Raw genomic sequence first — 23,327 nt, 5'->3', positions numbered from 1 at the left:
TTTGGAAGATACCCTAAAAGTTAAAATAACCAAGAAAAACAATTCAACTTTTACTAATATCCCCTGTCTCCATTTTCTAGATCTAATGACTGGATCTCCTGTTAAATCTGCCTCTCAGGCACACAGCTAGTTGGGAAAAGAGTAGAACAGTGGCAGGGGCTTTTGTAAAAGAATAAAATCATAAAAACTTGATGGAGACCATGGACATAATTTCATTCAATGAAAAATTTTAAATATGAGAATACTGAGGTTTGAAGAAGTAATGCAATTTTTCCTAGATTCCACATTTATTAGGATCAGGGACAGGACTAGAACAAATCACGCTTGATTCCGATACAGACTGTTTTCTGCTTTACCCTTATTACGGATGTTGAGAGTTAAATACTTACCTAATTTGATTTTCATCTCTTTATGTTTTACATTTTTTTTCGGAGACATGCTGCCCACTAACAATTCGGTGCAATGAATGTGCAAAATCAGACCGCAGTGACCGAATTTACCCTGACCGCCTTCCCTGTTCTCCAGAAGCTTCGAATTTCCCTCTTTGCAGTTCTCTTGTTTACTTATATGCTTACTCTCACAGGAAATATTGCCATCATTTCCCTAATCTGGGCTGATAATCACCTCCAAACCCCAATGTACTTCTTCCTCAGTAATTTGTCCTTTTTAGACATTCTATTCACAACTACCACTGCCCCGAAGTTGCTAGCTTGTCTCTTACAGGAGAGAAAAACCATATCCCTTGCTGGCTGCATCACTCAAACATATTTCTATTTCTTCTTGGGGACAGGGGAGTTCATCCTCTTGGCTGTCATGTCCTTTGACCGCTATGTGGCCATCTGTAACCCCCTGCACTACACCATCATCATGAACAGTAGAGTCTGCCTTCTGCTGGTTCTGGGCTGTTGGGTGGGAGCTTTCCTATCAGTGCTGTATCCAGCTATTGTGATTTCCAGGTTACCTTTCTGCTTTAAGGAAATTCATCATTTCTTCTGTGACATCGCCCCTCTGCTACAGGTGGCCTGTATTGATACTCATTTCATTGAGATGATAAACTTCCTCTTATCTTCCCTCATCCTCCTGACATCACTGGTTCTCACCACTGTGTCCTACACCTATATCTTCTCTACCATCTTGCGCATTCCCTCAGCCCAAGGACAGCAGAAGGCCTTTTCTACCTGTGCTTCTCACATCACCGTTGTCTCCATTGCCTATGGAAGCAACATCTTCATGTATGTCAGGCCCAGCCAGAGCCATCTGCTGGATGTTGACAAGGCGACTGCTGTCCTTACCACAATGGTGACCCCTCTTCTGAATCCCTTCATTTACAGTTTGAGAAATCAAAAGGTAAAGGAAGTCTTAAGAGAAGCAATCAACAGGCTCATGTCCTTATTGCACAAGAGAACTTGAAACATTCATGACATTTTCTCAGAATGATTATTTTCAACTTTTTGACTCAGTGTGGAGAAAGGCATGTTTGAAAACCAGAGATCTAAGATGTGTAGGAAGCTATAAATAGGGGTGGTGCCACATCAGAGGCAAAGTCTTGTAGTTAAGATCCAGAGGAGGCAATTCAGCCACAAAGATAACAACATTGTTCTCAGCTCTCTTATTGGATTGCCTCACACGTGGACTACCATGGATTAATGAAAAAGCAGGTAAGTCAGAAAACCTGAATCTTAAGCCTGGTTCTAGTACTATTTTTTTAATCAAGAGACACTTAGCCTATCTGGACCTTAGTTTTCTCTTCTGGAAAGTGGGAAACATAGTTTGTGCTTTCCTTTTCTTGTTTTGTTATTATAGGCTTAATCAAAATAGTCTAAGGAATCCAACCACATGCAGTTAAGAACAGACACAGTTTACTGGGGCTTTTCAGATATGCCAAAATGTTCGGTTTCATCTCTCACAGCTAAATACTATACATAACAACAAAACACCACCACCATAACAACAAAACACCACCACCATCAGCAACAAGAAAGAGGAGTAATATAACCCAGGGATGGCACAATGCACTTAAATGTATACATATATCTCTCTTTTAATCTTCTTAACAACCTTGAGAATCTGATATTATTAATACACCCATTTACAGATAAGAAAACTGAGGTTCACCAAGGTTAAACATTTTGCACCAGGCCAAAGCACCGGTAAGTGGCAGAACTTTAGAGAATGTGAACTTTCGTCTCCTTTAACACCTCATGATATCATCAAGCATGGAAGGGGAAGAAGCTGAAGAGGGGAAACAGAAGAAAACAGGAAGTTATCCATATTTTCTGAAACCAGAAGTGTTCTCTGCCTGACCTAACAGCCTGGTTAATCAGAGCATACTGGGAGTGGGACACAGTCATCATAGACTTCGAGAGGCCATTGGTTTGAAAAGAAAGCTAGTTATTCAGGGGATATAATTGATCACTAGTAAGATGGACCATCTATGGCAACTGGCCAATGTGTCCATCATAAACAGAAAGTTGTAAATCTTAGGATTCATTTGGTTGAGAAAAAAAACTAATCAAGCTAGCTTAAACGAAATCTGTATTTCTTATAATAATCAGGATAACATGGAACCCCAGAAGAGAAAAAATAGCCAGACCTGCTAAGAGACTAGAAGCAGAAACTAGAAATTCTTAAGGAACCAAGACAGGCATTCTTATAACTTCTAAATGCCTAATCACTCTCTTTCTCTCTCAGGGGTCATATGGTCTCTATATTACTATTTTTCTCTGCATACCTTGTGGTGGTTGGTGTGGTAAGTTTGAGAATTTCTAGGTTGATCAAAGTGTGAGGCCACCACCCAGAAGTTGAATAGAGCAAGGGACCTCCCAGGGTAGAAGCGGAAATGGAAAAGGAGTCTTACACATATCTAGGCCTAGGTGATGTAGTTCAGCAAGAAGGTGGGGAGTCACTGGGTCTTTGAGCTCAGGAGGGCCGCAGCGGTTTGGAGTCTTTCGTAGCTACAAATATTGTCTTTTCTATGGTTGGCAGGCGTTGGGTGAGTTTCATGTGGTATGTAAAGTAGGAAGTCTCTAAATGGCTAAAAATGTTTATTTGGACTCTGTTTAAAGCAACTGGATGTGTGAGAATTCATATTTGGTGCCAGCAGGCTTTGGGCTAATGGTCCTGGCCTGCTGTAAAGAAGTAAACAACGTGGGAGCTATTTTAGGTCAATACACATCTCTGACCCATTTAAATAGCAATAGGCTGAATAATGACCCCCAAATAGATCCAGGTCCTAATCTCTGGTAACTGTTCATGTTACCATATATGCTAAAGGGCTTTTGCACGTGTCATTAAATTAAAAATTTTGAAATGGGGGGGATTATTCCGGATTATCCCAGAGGACCCTCAATGCAGTCACCGCGTTCTTATAAGAGGAAGATAGAGGGAGATTTTACTTAACAAAGAAAAGGCAATGTGATGATGGAAGCAGAGGAGAGATTTGAAGATGCTATGCTGCTGGATTTAAAGATGGAAGAGGGGCCATGAACCCAGGAATGCAGCTCTAAAACCTGGAAAAAGCAAGGAAACGGATTCTCCCTGATAACCTCAAGCGCAGACCTTGAAACACTTTGGTTTGGGCCATATAAAAATGATTACAGATTTCCGGCCTTCAGAACTGTAAGAAAGTAAATTTGTATTGTTTTAAGCTGTCAAGTTTGTCTTTACTGTACCAACAGAAAATTAACACATACTTGGTTCATTTTTCTTTCCGTGAAGGCTGTTTTTCTCCATTTATCTATGTACGTGGAAGATAATTGCAGCTTCAGTTATTCACAAATATATGTATATATTTAATTATAGATATAAACTCAATATATACAAGTATATAGATAGTGAATATATTCCTTGCCCTTGAGTTGACTCCAAGTCATGGCAACTCAGTGTACAATAGAACAAAACATTGGGTGGTTCTGCACCATCTCTATAAACATTGGTTTCCTCGAGTCCATTGTGGCAGCCACTGTGTATTTTGAATGGCTTCCAACTCAGGGGACTCATCTTCTAGCACCATATCAAACAATATTCTGTTGTGATTCATAGGTTTTTCACTGACTACTCGACGGCACTGGGTTTTTGGGTTAGCTTTCAGTAGAATACCAGGCTTTTCTTCCTAGTCTGTCTTAGTCTGGAAGCTCTGCTGAAACCTGTTCGCCATGGACGACCCTTCTGGTATTTGAAATACTGGTGGCACAGCTTCCAGCTTCACAGCAACACACACACAAGCCACCACAATATGACATACAGATGGGTGACGTGCGTATACAGGCATACCTTGGAGATAATGCAGATTGAGTTCCAGAACACCACAATAAAGTGAATATCACAATAAAGAGAGTCACATGAATATTTTGGTCTCCCAGTGGATATAAAAGTTAGATTGACACTATACTGCACTCTATTAAGTGTGTAACAGCATTTTGTCTAAAAAGCAATGTACATATCTTAATTAAAAGACACTTGATTGCAAATGTATTAAGAAAACATTCTGCATCCCACCTTGGTGAGTGGCATCTGGGGTCTTAAACACTAGCAAGTGGACATCTAAGATGCATCAATTGGTCTCAACTCACCTGGAGCAAAGAAGAATAAAGAACACCAAAGACATAAGGTAAAGATGAGCCCAAGAGACAGAAAGAGCCACATAAACCAGAGACTCCACCAGCCTGAGAATGGAAGAAGTAGATAGTGCCTGGATTCCACCAATGACTGCCCTGACAGGGAACACAACAGAGAATCCCTGATGGAGCAGAACAGTGGGATACAGTTTTCAAATTTTAATAAAAAGACCAGACTTAATGGTCTGAGACTAGAGGGATCCCAGAGGTCATGGTCTCCAGACTCTTTGTTAGCCCAAGACTGGAACCATTCCCCAAGCCAACTCTTCAGACAGGGATTGGATTGGATTATAAAATAGAAATTGATACTCCTGAGCAGTGAGCTTCTTGGCTCAAGGAGACACATGAGACTATGTGGGCAACTCCTGTCTGGAGGCGAGATGAGAAGACAGAGGGGGCAGGAGCTGGTTGAATGGACACGGGGAATACAAGGTGGAGAGGAGGAGCTGCTGTGTCAATTAGGGGAGAGCAGCTAGGAGTACATAGCAAGGTGCATATAAGTTTTTGTATGAGAGACAGACTTGATTTGTAAACTTTCACTTAAAGCACAATAAATAAAAAATGTAAATTGGAAAGAAAAAATTACTTGATTGCTAAAAAACGGTAACCATCATCTGAGCCTTTTGCAATTTGTAATTTTTTTGTTGGTGGAGGGTCTTGCATCAACGTTAATGGCTGCTGACTCATCAGAATGGTGGTTGCCAGAGGCTGGGGTGGCTGTGACAATTTTTTAAAATAAGGCAACAATGAAGTTTGCCACATTGATTGACTCTTCCTTTCACGAAAGATTTCTCTGTAGCACATGATGCTGTTTGATAGTATTTCACCCACAGTAGAACTTCTTTAAAATTGGAGTCAATCCTCTCAAATCCTGCCACTGCTTTATCAACTAAGTTTCTGTAATATTCTATATCCTTTCTTGTCATTTCAACAATGTTCATAGCATCTTCACCAGGAGTAGATTCTATCTCAAGAAACCACTTTCTTTGCTCATCCATAAGAAGCAACTTCTTATCCATTCAGATTTTATCATGAGATTACAGCAATCAGTCACATCTTCAGCCTCCACTTCTAATTCTGGTTCTTTTGCTATTTCCACCACATCTGCAGTTACTTCCTCCACTGAAGTCTTAAACCCATCATAGTCATCCATGAGTGTTGGAATCAACTTCTTCCAAACTCCTGTTAACGTGGGATATTTTGACCTCCTCCCATGAATGACAAATATTCTTACTGGCCATCTAGAATGGTGAACCCTTTCCAGAAGCTTTTCGATTTACTTTGCCCAGATCTATCAGAGGAATCATCATCTGTGGCAGCTATAGCCTTATGAAATGTATTTCTTAAATAATAAGACATGAAAGTCAAAATTACTCCTTTACCCATGGGCTGCAGAATGGACGTTGTCTTGGCAGGCATGAAAACAACATTAATCTCCTGTATATCTCCATCAGAGCCTTGGGAGACCAGGTGCCCTGTCAATGAGCAGTAATATTTTGAAAGGAATCTTTTTTTCTGAGCAGTAGGTCTCAACAGTGGCTTACAATATTCAGTAAACCACGTCGTAAACAGACGTGCTGTCATTCAGGCTTTGTTGTCCCATTTATAGAGCAGAGGCAGAGTAAATTTACAGAATGGTAAATGAGCACTGGCTTCAATTTAAATTGATCAACTGCATTAGCCCCTAAAAAGAGAGTCAGCTTGCTGTTTAACGTCTCCTCTCCAGCTATCAATTCCTAGATGGCATCGTCTCCCAGTGTGAGACTGTTTCACCCACACTGAAAACCTGTTGTTTAGTGTAGCCACCTTCTTCAATTACCTTAGCTAGAGCTTCTGGATGACTTGCCACAGCTTCTACAGCAGCACTTGCTGCTTCACCTTGCACTTTTATGTTATGGAGACGGCTTCTTTCCTTAAACCTCATGAACCAACCTCTGCTGGCTTCAAACTTTTCTTCTGTATCTCCCTCTCTGCCTTCATAGAATTGAAGAGAGTTAGCATCTTGCTCTGTATTAGACTTCAGTTTAAGGGAATGTTGTGGCTGGTTTGATCTTCTATCCAGACCACTAAAACTTTCTCCATATCAGCAATGAGGCTGTTTTGCTTTCTTATGATCCATGTGCTCACTGAAGTAGCACTTTTAATGTCCTTCAAGAAGTTTCTCTTTGCATTCACAACTTGGCTAACTGGCACAAAAGGACTAGATTTTGGCCTCTCTCAGCTTTTCATATGCCTTCCCCACTAATCTTAATCATTTCCAGGTTTTGATTTGAAGTGAGAGACTTGTAACTCTTCCTTCCACTTGAACACTTAGAGGCTATTGTAGGGTTATTAATTGGCCTAGTTCCAATATTGTATCTCAGGGAATAGGGAGGCCCAAGAAGACAGAGAGAGATGGGGGAATGGCTGGTTAGTGGAGCAATCAGAATGCACGCAACATTTATCAATTAAGTTCACCATCTTATGTGGGCATGGTTTGTGGCACCCCAAAGCAATTACTATCATAACGTCTAAGATCACTGATCACATATCACCATAACAGATATAATAATAATGAAAATTTTGAAATATTGCAAGAATTACCAAAATGTGACACAGAGACACAAAGTGAGCAAACGTGGTTGGAAAAATGGTGCTGATAGACTTGCTTGACACAGGATTGTCACAAACCTTCGATTTATAAAAAATGCAGTATCTGCAAAGCACAATAAAAATGAGGTATGCCTCTATATGGATATATATTTCAAATGGTCTCAGTTCAAAATCCAAATTCCTAGGAAGGAGAATTAAATTGGTACAGTTAGAGTGAGATGCCCACTGTTGATTCACTTAATTGTAAGCAGAAGAAGGGATGGCAAGGAGTCAAATCAACCCCAAGGGTCCTGCTCCCCAACCTGCCTATCTTGGGTTCACCAGCCCATGCAGCTATGTGAATCTGGAGAAACCTTGCAGTCTTGCCTGCTGACCTTGAGGATTCCTCGAACTTCACCGCTTGTGAGCAGGAGCCCTGCTCACTGACCTGCTCATCTTGGGTTCACCAGCTTCTGTGTCTCTGTGAATTGGGAAAGGCCTCTATCCTGATCCAAGGACTTGGGACTTTCCAACCCCTACAATCACGTGAGCTGTTTCCTTGATACAAATCTCTCTCTATATATTTATATGCATTATTGGTTTTGCTTCTCTGGAGAACCCAGCCTAAGACACATAACAATGTGTGTATGATTTTTTGTATGAGAAACAGACTTGAATTGTAAACTTTCATTTAAATTATAATAAAAAAATTAACAATCTCAATATAACAGATTTACATAAAGTCCATTATCCAACAATCTTGGAAATACATCCAATTCAAGTCCATATGGAACACTTACACAATTTTACACATGGTGTATCATAGGAAATCAATGAATAATTAAATCTCCTTCTTAGAACAAAGCCACTAGGTTAGAGATCTCCAGTTAAACAAATTGTTTCTTGAGACTTATTTGACTGGAACTTTATGTGGCTTTCCCAATAACTCATGGACTAAAGAGGACTTTATATGGACAGTATAAATATTTATAACTAAAAGATAATGGAAGAGAACCAAAAAAAAAAAAAAAAGCATCCAAAATTAGATGTTATAAAAATAGCCATTTTGTAAAGGAAAGAATAATAGCACAGCAGAAATGAACAAGAGGATCAACAGAGCTAAATGAAAGTTTTTAACAAGTCTAATAAAATGTAAAGGAAATTTGTTTAAAAAAGAAAAAGTCAAAACAACATTATCAATGAAAGGAAGAAGTAACAACAGAGGAGGTTGAGCTTTGTAAGAAAATATAATAAATAACTGATTAAAAAAATTGAAAACTTCGACAAAATGGCTAATTACTGTGTAAGCTCATTAAATGTGATTTAAATGAAAAGCTGAATAAATTACTGAGCATTTAAAGAAAATTAACTGGTAGTCAACTGGCTCCTCATCAAAAGACACTAGATCCGGGCAATTTTACATGTGAATATTCCAAATTGTAAAGGAGCAGATAAACATTATATAAAACATTTCAGAGAAGAAAAATAGAGTTACCTAACTTTTGTTAACAAGGAGTTTGGACATGTTATTCCATAGTAGAGGCTGTTAACCTGTTGGTGCTGCAACAAATTACCTCAAGTTTAGTGGCTTAAAACATCATGAATTTATTATGTTGCAGTTATGGAGAAAGAAAGCATAAAATGTGTTGGCAGGACTACGCTTCCTCAGAAGACCCTAGGGAGAAATCCATTTCATTGCCTTTTTGAGTTTCTGGAAGCTGCCTGCATTCCTTGGCTCTTGACCCCACATCACTCAGATGTATCCTTTCATCACATCACATCTTCTTCTCTGAGCTGCCTGCCTTCCTCTTACAAGGACTCTTTGTGATTACTCTGGGACCACCCAGATAATACAAGATAATCTTCCCGACTCAAGATATTTAACTTTATCAGATCTGCAAAGTTCTTTTTGCCCTTTGTTGTTGTTAGTTGCTCTCAAGTCCATTACAGATCATGGTGACCCCATGTGTTCAGAGTAAAACTGCTCCATAGGGTTTTCAAGACTGTGACCTTTTGGAAGCAAGTTGTGAGGCCTTACTTCTGAGGTACTTCTGGGTGGATTCAAACCACCAACCTTTTGGCTAGTAGTTGAGCACTTAACATCTGCACTACCCAGGGCCCTTTACCATGTAAAGTGATAAATTCATAGGTTGTAAGGATTAGGACTTGTACAACTTTAAGGGCCTAATCCTTTCCTTTCTGGTCTATATATACCATTATTTTTATATATTTCTAGATTCGATTTGCTAATATTTTATGGCATATCACTTCAGCAATTACACAAAGCCAGATAAATAAAAGGCTTGACAAGACTCCATGGGTATACTCATATAAGGCTTTAACACAAGTGAAGGTACAGCAGGCTACAGACACTGCCGCAAAGAGGTTCAAGACTTCCAGGCATTGCTTTCAGAGCTTTCCTAACTACAAATAGCTTTTCAGTATTTTTCTTTCTTTATCTTTTTAACATTTATACACCAGAAAAAGTAGAAGGATAAACACCAAAAATACTAATTATTTGACCATTCAAAGAAATACAAGTATTGCTTTAAAGAAACATTCCTGTTTATCGAATAACACATGATAAGTATGTTCGTAATCATGCACAAGCTTAAGAACTCATTTACAGCTTTTCACCACTGAAATTTGAACTTTATGAAGGGTACCAATAGATTGATGCCATGTAACAATTAATTGCTTACTAACTAAATCTAGTTATTTCTCTGGCCAGTTAGCTTCCATTGGAAGATCTTGATGAGGAGGGGGAGTACGTTAATTCAACACTTTTGACTTTTAATATCAGTATTATTATCACCTTTACTATCAGTATTATAGGTTTTATTAAAATCAATAAAATTAAATTTCTAAATTGCACTAGTGTTATGCAAATAGCAATTATATTATTATGAGTTAGACTAAGATCATTTCAAAATACATCAATTAGAATTAAAATAGTATGTTCTCATAATTCCTAAGAAAATCACCCCATTCCCATATACCAAATGTTGTCATAGATTGAAGTAGAAATCAAGGGCCAAGTCACAGTTAATTCTGGACTCCAAGTCTCTTATGAGCGTTGACACATGTCCTATTTCATACTGGAAGGAGTGGATTCCCAACTGACCTGATTTTTGAGCAATGCCCATATTCTTCTAATTGGTAATATTCTTGTCAAGCTTAATAGGTCTCCAATTCCAACGTAAAACACCTATACGAAGAAAACTACAAGACACTACTGCAAGAAACCAAAAGAGACCTACAGAAATGGAGAGACATACCTTGCTCATGGATAGGAAGACTCAATATTGTGAAAATGTCTATTCTACCAAAAGCTATCTATACATACAATGCAATTCTGATCCAAATTCCAACAACATTTTTTAATGAGATGGAGAAACAAATCACCAACTTCATGTGGAAGGGAAAGAGGCCCTGGATGAGTAAACGATTACTGAAAAAGAAGAACAAAGTGGGAGCCCTCGAACTACCTAATTTTAGAACATATTATACTGTCATGGTAGTCAAAACAGCCTGGTACTGTTACAACACATACATAGACCAAAGGAACAGAACTGAGAATCCAGACGTAAGTCCATCCTCATATGAGCAGCTGATATTTGACAAAGGCCCAAAGTCAGTTAAATGGGGGAAAAGACAGTCTCTTTAACAAATGGTGCTGGAATAACCAGATAGCCATCTGCAAAAAAAATGAAACAAGACCCATACCTCACACCATACACAAAAACTAACTCAATATGGATCAAAGACCTAAATACAAAATCTAAAACGATAAAGATCATGGAAGAAAAATAGGGAAAATGCTAGAAGCCCTAATACATGGCATAAACAGTTTATAAAACATTACTAACAATGCACAAATACAGGAAGAGAAACTAGATAACTGGGAGCTCCTAAAAATCAAACACCTATGCTCATCCAAAGACTTCGCCAAAAGACTAAAAACATTACCTACAGACTGGGAAAAAGTTCTTAGCTATAACATTTCTGATCAGCGTCTGATCTCTAAAATCTACATGATACTGCAAAAACTCAACAACAAGACAAATAACCCAATTAAAAAGCGGGCAAAGGATATGAACAGACACTTCACTGAAGAAGACATTCAGGCAGCTAACAGATACATGAGAATTGCTCATGATGATTAGCTATTAGAGAAATGCAAATCAAAACTACATTGAGATTCTATCTCACTCCAACAAGGCTGGCATTAATACAAAAAACAAAAATAATAAATGTCAGAGAGGTTGTGGAGACACTGGAACACTTATACACTGCTGGTGGGAATGCCAAATGGTACAACCACTTTGGAAGTTGATTTGGCACTTCCTTAAAAAGCTAGAAATAGGGGAGGCGGAGCCAAGATGGCGGACTAGGCAGACGCTACCTCGGATCCCTCTTACAACAAAGACACGGAAAAACAAGTGAATCGATCACATACATAACAATCTACGAACCCTGAACAACAAACACAGATTTAGAGACGGAGAACGAACTAATACGGGGAAGCAGCGATTGTTTCCAGAGCCTGGAGCCAGCATACCAGTCAGGTACGGCACAAGCACAGAGACCTGCTCCACCCCCCTGAACTAACCCCGGGAGGGGGACTAGCCGGTTCCACGGGCGGCGTGGGACGCAGCCGTTAGGAGAAGTCCCCAGGAGGCAGTGACTGATCTTGGAGCAGAAAGAGTAGCATCCGAGCCGGGGAACCGTCCCACAGGGATTTGGACTGCACGCAGGTACGCCATAAACACGGAGAGTTGCTCCACCCCCTGAACTAACCCCGGGAAGGTGACCATCCGGGTCGCGCGGGCGGCGTGGGACGCAGCCGGTAGGAGAAGTCCCCGGGAGGCAGCGACTGGTATTGGAGCGGGGAGAACAGCGTTCCAGCCGGGACACTCGGTCGCGGCACAAGCACGGGGAGCTACTCCACCCATCTGAACTAACCCCGGGAGGGGGCCCACCTGGTTCACGGGGGCGGCACGGCCACGCGGCTGGAGGGACGAGAAGTCCCCGGGAGGCAGCGACTGATTTTGGAGTCGAGAGTGCACCGTCCCAGTAGGGGAGCCTTGACGCTGGGCGTGGGGCTGGAAGCGGAGGATCTGACCGTGACTCCAGCGGGCCAGACCCCCCGGGGGCAATCTCCACACAGACAGCACACATAGGCGACGCGCCCGCGGGAATCTCAGATATAAGAGTCATTCCAAGCAAGACAAGCAACTCTGGCTATATTCTGAGGTGCTACTCTCCTATCTCTCTGTTCCCTCCCCCACCCTCCCCAGGCGGCTTCATTAACATCTGAATAGCCTGAGCCAGAGGGAGAACTCTGATAGGGATCTGACTGCAGTTTTTTTTTAGCGGATATTCTGGAAAAACTAGTTTCCCAGTGATGGCTCGGAGACAACAATCCATATCAAACCACTTAAAGAAGCAGACCGTGACAGCTTCTCCAACTCCCCAAACAAAAGAATCAAAATCTTTCCCAAATGAAGATACAATTTTGGAATTATCAGATACAGAATATAAAAAACTAATTTACAGAATGCTTAATGATATCACAAATGAAATTAGGATATCTGCAGAAAAAGCCAAGGAACACACTGATAAAACTGTTGAAGAACTCAAAAAGATTATTCAAGAACATACTGGAAAAATTAATAAGTTGCAAGAATCCATAGAGAGACAACATGTAGAAATCCAAAAGATTAACAATAAAATAACAGAATTAGACAACACACTAGGAAGTCAGAGGAGCAGACTCGAGCAATTAGAATGCAGACTGGGACATCTGGAGGACCAGGGAATCAACACCAACATAGCTGAAAAAAAATCAGATAAAAGAATTAAAAAAAATGAAGAAACCCTAAGAATTATGTGGGACTCTATCAAGAAGGATAACCTGCGGGTGATTGGAGTCCCAGAACAGGGAGGGGGGACAGAAAACACAGAGAAAATAGTTGAAGAACTTCTGACAGAAAACTTCCCTGACATCATGAAAGACGAAAGGATATCTATCCAAGATGCTCATCGAACCCCATTTAAGATTGATCCAAAAAGAAAAACACCAAGACATATTATCATCAAACTCACCAAAACCAAAGATAAACAGAAAATTTTAAAAGCAGCCAGGGAGAAAAGAAAGGTTTCCTTCAAGGGAGAATCAATAAGAATATGTTCTGACTACTCAGCAGAAACCATGCAGGCAAGAAGGGAATGGGACGACATATACAGAACACTGAAGGAGAAGAACTGCCAACCAAGGATCATATATCCAGCAAAACTCTCTCTGAAATATGAAGGCGAAATTAAGATATTTACAGACAAACACAAGTTTAGAGAATTTGCAAAAACCAAACCAAAGCTACAAGAAATACTAAAGGATATTGTTTGGTCAGAGAACCAATAATATCAGATATCAGCACAACACAAGGTCACAAAACAGAACGTCCTGATATCAACTCAAATAGGGAAATCACAAAAACAAACAAATTAAGATTAATTAAAAAAAAAATACACATAACAGGGAATCATGGAAGTCAATAGGTAAAAGATCACAATAATCAAAAAGAGGGACTAAATACAGGAGGCATTGAACTGCCATATGGAGAGTGATACAAGGCGATATAGAACAATACAAGTTAGGTTTTTACTTAGAAAAATAGGGGTATATAATGAGGTAACCACAAAAAGGTATAACAACTCTATAACTCAAGACAAAAACCAAGAAAAACGTAACGACTCAACTAACATAAAGTCAAACACTATGAAAGTGAGGATCTCACAATTTACTAAGAAAAACGCCTCAGCACAAAAAAGTATGTGGAAAAATGAAATTGTCAACAACACACATAAAAAGGCATCAAAATGACAGCACTAAAAACTTATTTATCTATAATTACCCTGAATGTAAATGGACTAAATGCACCAATAAAGAGACAGAGAGTCACAGACTGGATAAAGAAACACGATCCATCTATATGCTGCCTACAAGAGACACACCTTAGACTTAGAGACACAAACAAACTAAAACTCAAAGGATGGAAAAAAGTATATCAAGCAAACAATAAGCAAAAAAGAAGAGGAGTAGCAATATTAATTTCTGACAAAATAGACTTTAGACTTAAATCCACCACAAAGGATAAAGAAGGACACTATATAATGATAAAAGGGACAATTGATCAGGAAGACATAACCATATTAAATATTTACGCACCCAATGACAGGGCTGCAAGATATATAAATCAAATTTTAACAGAACTGAAAAGCGAGATAGATACCTCCACAATTATAGTAGGAGACTTCAACACACCCCTTTCGGAGAAGGACAGGACATCCAGTAAGAAGCTCAACAGAGACACGGAAGATCTAATTACAACAATCAACCAACTTGACCTCATTGACTTATACAGAACTCTCCACCCAACTGCTGCAAAATATACTTTTTTTTCTAGCGCACATGGAACATTCTCTAGAATAGACCACATATTAGGTCATAAAACAAACCTTTGCAGAGTCCAAAACATCGAAATATTACAAAGCATCTTCTCAGACCACAAGGCAATAAAACTAGAGATCAATAACAGAAGAACGAGGGAAAAGAAATCAAATACTTGGAAAATGAACAATACCCTCCTGAAAAAAGACTGGGTTATAGAAGACATCAAGGAGGGAATAAGGAAATTCATAGAAAGCAACGAGAATGAAAATACTTCCTATCAAAACCTCTGGGACACAGCAAAAGCAGTGCTCAGAGGCCAATTTATATCAATAAATGCACACATACAAAAAGAAGAAAGAGCCAAAATCAGAGAACTGTCCCTACAACTTGAACAAATAGAAAGTGAGCAACAAAAGAATCCATCAGGCACCAGAAGAAAACAAATAATAAAAATTAGAGCTGAACTAAATGAATTAGAGAACAGAAAAACAATTGAAAGAATTAACAAAGCCAAAAGCTGGTTCTTTGAAAAAATTAACAAAATTGATAAACCATTGGCTAGACTGACTAAAGAAATACAGGAAAGGAAACAAATAACCCGAATAAGAAATGAGAAGGACCACATCACAACAGAACCAAATGAAATTAAAAGAATCATTTCAGATTATTATGAAAAATTGTACTCTAACAAATTTGAAAACCTAGAAGAAATGGATGAATTCCTTGAAAAACACTACCTACCTAAACTAACACATTCAGAAGCAGAACAACTAAATAGACCCATAACAAAAAAAGAGATTGAAACGGTAATCAAAAAACTCCCAACAAAAAAAAGTCCTGGCCCGGACGGCTTCACTGCAGAGTTCTACCAAATTTTCAGAGAAGAGTTAACACCACTACTACTAAAGGTATTCCAAAGCATAGAAAATGACGGAATACTACCCAACTCATTCTATGAAGCCACCATCTCCCTGATACCAAAACCAGGTAAAGACATTACAAAAAAAGAAAATTATAGACCTATATCCCTCATGAACATTGATGCAAAAATCCTCAACAAAATTCTAGCCAATAGAATCCAACAACACATCAAAAAAATAATTCACCCTGATCAAGTGGGATTTATACCAGGTATGCAAGGCTGGTTTAATATCAGAAAAACCATTAATGTAATCCATCACATAAATAAAACAAAAGACAAAAACCACATGATCTTATCAATTGATGCAGAAAAGGCATTTGACAAAGTCCAACACCCATTTATGATAAAAACTCTTACCAAAATAGGAATTGAAGGAAAATTCCTCAACATAATAAAGGGCATCTATGCAAAGCCAACAGCCAATATCACTCTAAATGGAGAGAACCTGAAAGCATTTCCCTTGAGAACGGGAACCAGACAAGGATGCCCTTTATCACCGCTCTTATTCAACATCGTGTTGGAAGTCTTAGCCAGGGCAATCAGGCTAGACAAAGAAATAAAAGGTATCCGGATTGGCAAGGAAGAAGTAAAGTTATCACTATTTGCAGATGACATGATTATATACACAGAAAACCCTAAGGAATCCTCCAGAAAACTACTGAAACTAATAGAAGAGTTTGGCAGAGTCTCAGGTTATAAAATAAACATACAAAAATCACTTGGATTCCTCTACATCAACAAAAAGAACACCGAAGAGGAAATAACCAAATCAATACCATTCACGGTAGCCCCCAAGAAGATAAGATACTTAGGAATAAATCTTACCAAGGATGTAAAAGACCTATACAAAGAAAACTACAAAGCTCTACTACAAGAAATTCAAAAGGACATACTTAAGTGGAAAAACATACCTTGCTCATGGATAGGAAGACTTAACATAGTAAAAATGTCTATTCTACCAAAAGCCATCTATACATTTAACGCACTTCCGATCCAAATTCCAATGTCATATTTTAAGGGGATAGAGAAACAAATCACCAATTTCATATGGAAGGGAAAGAAGCCCCGGATAAGCAAAGCACTACTGAAAAAGAAGAAGAAAGTGGGAGGCCTCACCTTACCTGACTTCAGAACCTATTATACAGCCACAGTAGTCAAAACAGCCTGGTATTGGTACAACAACAGACACATAGACCAATGGAACAGAATTGAGAACCCAGACATAGATCCACCCACGTATGAGCAGCTGATATTTGACAAAGGACCAGTGTCAATTAACTGGGGAAAAGACAGCCTTTTTAACAAATGGTGCTGGCATAACTGGATATCCATTTGCAAAAAAATGAAACAGGACCCATACCTCACACCATGCACAAAAACTAACTCCAAGTGGATCAAAGACCTAAACATAAAGACTAAAACGATAAAGATCATGGAAGAAAAAATTGGGACAACCCTAGGAGCCCTAATACAAGGTATAAACAGAATACAAAACATTACCAAAAATGATGAAGAGAAACCCGATAACTGGGAGCTCCTAAAAATCAAACACCTATGCTCATCTAAAGACTTCACCAAAAGAGTAAAAAGACCACCTACAGATTGGGAAAGAATTTTCAGCTATGACATCTCCGACCAGCGCCTGATCTCTAAAATCTACATGATTCTGTCAAAACTCAACCACAAAAAGACAAACAACCCAATCAAGAAGTGGGCAAAGGATATGAACACACATTTCTCTAAAGAAGATATTCAGGCAGCCAACAGATACATGAGAAAATGCTCTCGATCATTAGCCATTAGAGAAATGCAAATTAAAACTACGATGAGATTCCATCTCACACCAGCAAGGCTGGCATTAATCCAAAAAACACAAAATAATAAATGTTGGAGAGGCTGCGGAGAGATTGGAACTCTCATACACTGCTGGTGGGAATGTAAAATGGTACAACCACTTTGGAAATCTATCTGGCGTTATCTTAAACAGTTAGAAATAGAACTACCATACAACCCAGAAATCCCACTCCTCGGAATATACCCTAGAGATACAAGAGCCTTCATACAAACAGATATATGCACACCCATGTTTATTGCAGCTCTGTTTACAATAGCAAAAAGTTGGAAGCAACCAAGGTGTCCATCAACGGATGAATGGGTAAATAAATTGTGGTATATTCACACAATGGAATACTACGCATCGATAAAGAACAGTGACGAATCTCTGAAACATTTCATAACATGGAGGAACCTGGAAGGCATTATGCTGAGCAAAATGAGTCAGAGGCAAAAGGACAAATACTGTATAAGACCACTATTATAAGATCTTGAGAAATAGTAAACCTGAGAAGAACACATACTTTTGTGGTTACGAGGGGGGGAGGGAGGGAGGGTGGGAGAGGGTTTTTTTATTGATTAATCAGTAGATAAGAACTGCTTTAGGTGAAGGGAAAGACAACACTCAATACATGGAAGGTCAGCTCAATTGGACTGGACCAAAAGCAAAGAAGTTTCCGGGATAAAATGAATGCTTCAAAGCTCAGCGGAGCAAGCGCGGGGGTCTGGGGAACATGGTTTGCGGGGACTTCTAAGTCAATTGGCAAAATAATTCTATTATGAAATCATTCTGCATCCCACTTTGAAATGTGGCGTCTGGGGTCTTAAATGCTAACAAGCAGCCATCTAAGATGCAGCAATTGGTCTCAACCCACCTGGAGCAAAGGAAAATGAAGAACACCAAGCCCACATGACAACTAAGAGCCCAAGAGACAGAAAGGGCCACATGAACAAGAGACCTACATCATCCTGAGACCAGAAGAACTAGTTGGTGCCCGGCCACAATCGATGACTGCCCTGACAGGGAGCTCAGCAGAGGACCCCTGAGGGAGCAGGAGAGCAGTGGGATGCAGACCCCAAATTCTCATAAGAAGACCAAACTTAATGGTCTGACTGAGACTGGAGGAATCCCGGCGGCCATGCTCTCCAGACCTTCTGTTGACACAGGACAGGAACCATCCCTGAAGACAACTCATCAGACATGAAAGGGACTGGTCAGCGGGTGGGAGAGAGACGCTGATGAAGAGTGAGCTAATTATATCAGGTGTACACTTGAGATTGTGTTGGCAACTCTTGTCTGGAGGGGGGATGGGAGGATAGAGAGAGAGGGAAGCCGGCAAAATTGTCAAGAAAGGAGAGACTGAAAGGGCTGACTCAAGACGGGGAGAGTAAGTGGGAGTAGGGAGTGAGATGTATGTAAACTTATATGTGACAGACTGATTGGATTTGTAAACGTTCACTTGAAGCTTAATAAAAGTTATTATAAAAAAAAAAAAAAAAAAGCTAGAAATAGAACTACCATACAATCCAGCAATCCCACTCCTTGGAATATATCCTAGAGAAATAAGAGCCTTTACATGAACAGATATATGCACACCCATGTTCACTGCAGCACAGTTTACGATAGCAAAAAGATGGAAGGTGCCCATCAACAGATGAATGGATAAATAAATTACGGTTTCTTTACATAATGGAATACTACATATTGATAAAGATCAATGGTGAATCTGTGAAACATTTCATAACATGGAGGAATCTCGAAGGCATTATGCTGAGTGAAATTAGTCAGTTGCAAAAGGACAAATATTGTATGAGGCCACTATTAATAAGAACTGAAGAAATAGTTTCAACAGAGAAGAAAATATTGTTTGATGGTTACAACAGCAGGAGGGAGGGAGGCAGTATTCACTAATTAGGTGGTAGTAGACAAGAACTATTTTAGACGAAGGGAAAGACAACACACAATACAGGGGAGGTCAGCACAACTGGACTAAATCAAAAGCAAAGAAGTTTCCTGAATAAACTGAATGCTTCGAAGGCCAGTGTAGCAGTGGCAGGGGTTTGGGGACCATGGTTTCAGGGGACATCTAGGTCAATTGGCATAATAAAATCTATTAAGAAAACATTCTGTATCCCACTTTGGTGAGTGGCATCTGGGGTCTTAAACACCAGCAAGCAGCTGTCTAAGATGCATCAGTTGGTCTCAACCTGCTTCGAGCAAAGGAGAATGAAGAACACTGAAGACACAAGGTAATTATGAGCACAAGAGACAGAAAGGACCACATGAATCAGAGACTACATCAGCCAGAGACCAGAAGAACTAAATGGAGCCCAGCTACAACTTATGATTGCCCTAACAGGGAACACAACATAGAATTCCTGACGGAGCGAGAGCAGTGGGAATCAGACCTCACATTCTCGTAAAAAGACCATACTTAATGGTCTTGCTGAGACTCGAAGGACCCTGGAGGTCATAGTCCCCAGACCTTCTGTTAGCCCAAGACTGGAACCATTCCCAAAGCCGACTCTTCAGACAGGGATTGGACTGGACTACAAGACAGAAAATGACACTGGTGAGGAGTGAGCTGCTTCTCTCAAGTAGACACATGAGACGATGTGGGCAGGTCCTGCCTGAAGGGGAGATGAGAAGGCATGGGAGACAGAAGCTGGCTGAATGGACAGAGGAGTACAGGATGAAGAGAAGGAATTCACTGTTTCATTAGGGGGAGAGCAACTAGGGATATCAAGGTGTATATACATTTTAATATGAGAGGCTGACTTCATTTGTAAACTTTCACTTAAAGCACAATAAAAATAAAATGAAATAAAAATAGACCTCCAATTCCTATTTCACAATGTAAAACTAGTGCCACCCAAATGCATTACATGGATAATTTCAGTTTGAAAGCTTCTTAAATTGCACTAATGGGTAAGTCTGCTTTTTGTATATGCATGGGGTCTGGGAAGTCAGGTATCATACATGCAAATCTTTTTTCTGTTTATAGACTCCCATAAAGTATGAAGACCTTGTCCCACAAATAAGTTCATTGCATGTTTCCACTGTGAAGATTGCAGGTTATTTTCTTTGAGCTACCTCCACTTCTATCTGGAGGAGCACATGCAACAACACTGTTGGGTTGGTGTGCACATACGATCTTTCCCATCTTTCTCCCCTACCATGTTGTTGGTCTTTTGAGTTCATCTATTTTTCTAAAATCAAGTTATCTGTCCAACCTGCTTGCCATTCTTCACCATCTTCCTGAAATAGCAATTGGCCTTCTAATGGGCAACTTGGACCAAAAAGTCTTTTTGCTCAGTATATCTTTTCATCAAAGACAGATTCAGCTTTTCATAGGACTTCTAGACTCATCTCAGTTTCACTTAAGCCTCTTTTAGAGCAATTTAGCCAGTGTTAGTTTATACATCACACTGACTGCTAATTTTTGCTTAAGTACAGTATACATTTCTGACCAAAAGGTATTGAGCTCCTGAAGACTATGTTATATGTCTAAGAGTGATCCACAAATAGTCCTTAGTTTGAGTATGTCTAAAAGCTTACTTAAGTACCGTCAGTTAATATCATGATTTTCAGAAGTGGATATATGAGTCCACCAAGTTGCTCCTAAACATCAATTTCTGTCAAACATTCTTTACCTTAGTTATCAACATCCATCCACAAAACCATGGTTTATAGTTGTTAGGGTACCATGACAAGTGCAGCAGATACTTTATGTCCATTTTATATGGGCATCTTTCTCAACAGATCACGACCTAGGTTAATAGTTGTGCAGCGGTCTCTGGCTTTGTTTTGAACAATGTCCTTTGTGAACACTCAGGAGGCAACGGTATACACATTACCTCTCAAAGGTAAAACAATGTTAGAATTATCCCAAACGTTTATCTACAAAATATAATTAGTGTCATCCAAATACATTATATAAAGGACTTCAGATTGAATGCTTCTTACACTGACCTATAACTTTAGTTTCAAAAACAATAGTAGTTTTCACCAGGCTTTGTTTTTATGGGCATCTGTGAATATAGCAAAGATAATTATTCTCTTGCTCTCAGCTTCTCATGAGGTATCCAGGTAATATGTCTTTCCTTTTTGTGTTATCCATTTATACACTCCCTTTCCATCAGCATTCACTTCTCCTTCTTTCTCTTTGTTATTTGCTATTAATGGTTATCCACACCCTTCTCTCTGAGGTGTGACTGTTACATTCAGCAAGTGGACTGACCCACAGAGTTAGCAATAATATGATTCTGGCCAGTATGATTCTTCATCCAGTCCTAGTCATAAGGAGAGGGTTACATAAGTACGAGCTTATAGAAATGTCCACTGGATAGAAAAAATAGAGATATCACTAATCCAAGCCTAGATAGGTGAGGAGAAGGAATAAACCATCCCAACATTCTGTTAGGATTTACAACATATAATATTTAGAGGTATTGCTACGGTGTCATGTTAAGCAATTGATTCTTCCTTTGGAACTCGTAAGTGTAATTTAGGTCCATGTATCACAGGATCAGGAAAAGAAAAGGAAATATTCATAGAATTAGGAAAAAAATTATGTAATTTATTGTGTCACTCCACAGCCCTCTTCCATATCATCTCCACATTAACTCCACACTCTATCCAATGGTGACCCCCCAACCAAAAAAAAAAAAAACCCGTTGCCGTCGAGTCAATTCCAACTATAGCAACTCTATAGGACAGAGTAGAATTGCCCCATAGAGTTTCCAAGGAGCACCTGGAGGATTTGAACTGCTGACCTTTTGGTTAGCAGCTGTGGCACTTAACCACTATGCCACCAGGGTTTCCCCCGCTTAACCACATTCACTCAATTCTGCAAGTCATTCCTCCAATCTCTCATCACCACCCAATTTAATAAACAGCTGTCTCAAATGTCCATTCCAATTTTCAATTAGTCCATTGATTTGTTGATGGTAAGCTATGAGATAAATTCATTGGACTTGGTGGGTTTTAGCTCATTGTTACACATACAGTAGAAGAGGTTCTTTGATCAGATGATAACTGAGCAAGGGTTTCAAATTGAATTTTTTTTTTTTTTTTCTGTTCTAGGCCTCTAATAGCATTGGAGACATTTCCTTCTGTTTCCAGGTATGCAAATCCAAGTTCAGAACGAGGATCTCTCCCAGTCAAGACTTAGCAGTATCCACCTGGAGTGTAACTATCCAGCACAATCCACACGTCACCTATGGGACAGCCCATATCCTCTGGGAGCTGGCTCAGAGCTGCCTTTAGTCTCCATGTTCCAGCTGACAAACAGGGCAATTTTTAGCTGCATTTCAAGATTGTAAGGAAAGCAATGAAATACCATGTTTCCTACCCATCTTTGTACTGCTTTAAGGCCTCCGTGATTGCTCATCCCTGGTATCCATTTCCAAAGTCCACTTCAAAAGAGCAAACCAGGATACCCACTTGTTGATTCCACTTTAATTTAGAAGTTGTTTTGGGTTTTTTTTTAATTCCTGTGAATGAGCACTAAAATACTCCATTTTTATTTTCCCTATCCATGTACATGGACTTTTCCATAACTTGAAACCCCACACTGTGGTTTCTTTTATCTTTCTGTCATCTAAGACCCATTTTCTGGACCATATTACCAGTCCATTACCTACTTCCCATAAATTGCTGTAAATCCATACTATACCATAATTTTTCATTATCTAGTTCCCCTGATGCCATGGAGAATACCGCTCTTAGTTCTATTCATTAAGCCAATTTATCGTTTTCTTCACCAAAGTGCATCCATCAACCAACTGCAACACAACTGTCTTACAGAGAATGCTAGTCTGCCACCTTTGAACTGCCATCTATAAACCATGCTGTCACGTCCATCTATGGAGTTAGGTAACTCATCATGGCTATCTAATGTAGGGCCAAAGGGGACAGGAACCACCT

The 23,327-nt window shown here is 39.5% G+C and overlaps 1 protein-coding gene across 1 annotated transcript; it reads left to right on the top strand.

Annotated features, from left to right (window-relative positions):
• The first annotated feature begins 462 nt into the window (after positions 1 to 462).
• On the top strand, positions 463 to 1,410 carry LOC126060980 (olfactory receptor 6M1-like). The gene has a single exon (XM_049857382.1). The coding sequence runs from the start codon at positions 463 to 465 to the stop codon at positions 1,408 to 1,410; it is 948 nt and encodes a 315-aa protein (XP_049713339.1).
• The last annotated feature ends 21,917 nt before the right edge of the window (positions 1,411 to 23,327 follow it).

This window comes from Elephas maximus, chromosome 17, assembly GCF_024166365.1.
Source record: "Elephas maximus indicus isolate mEleMax1 chromosome 17, mEleMax1 primary haplotype, whole genome shotgun sequence".
Taxonomy (NCBI): domain Eukaryota; kingdom Metazoa; phylum Chordata; class Mammalia; order Proboscidea; family Elephantidae; genus Elephas; species Elephas maximus.
Note: the sequence above shows the minus strand (reverse complement) of the source record. Positions and strands in the feature narration are given on the sequence as shown.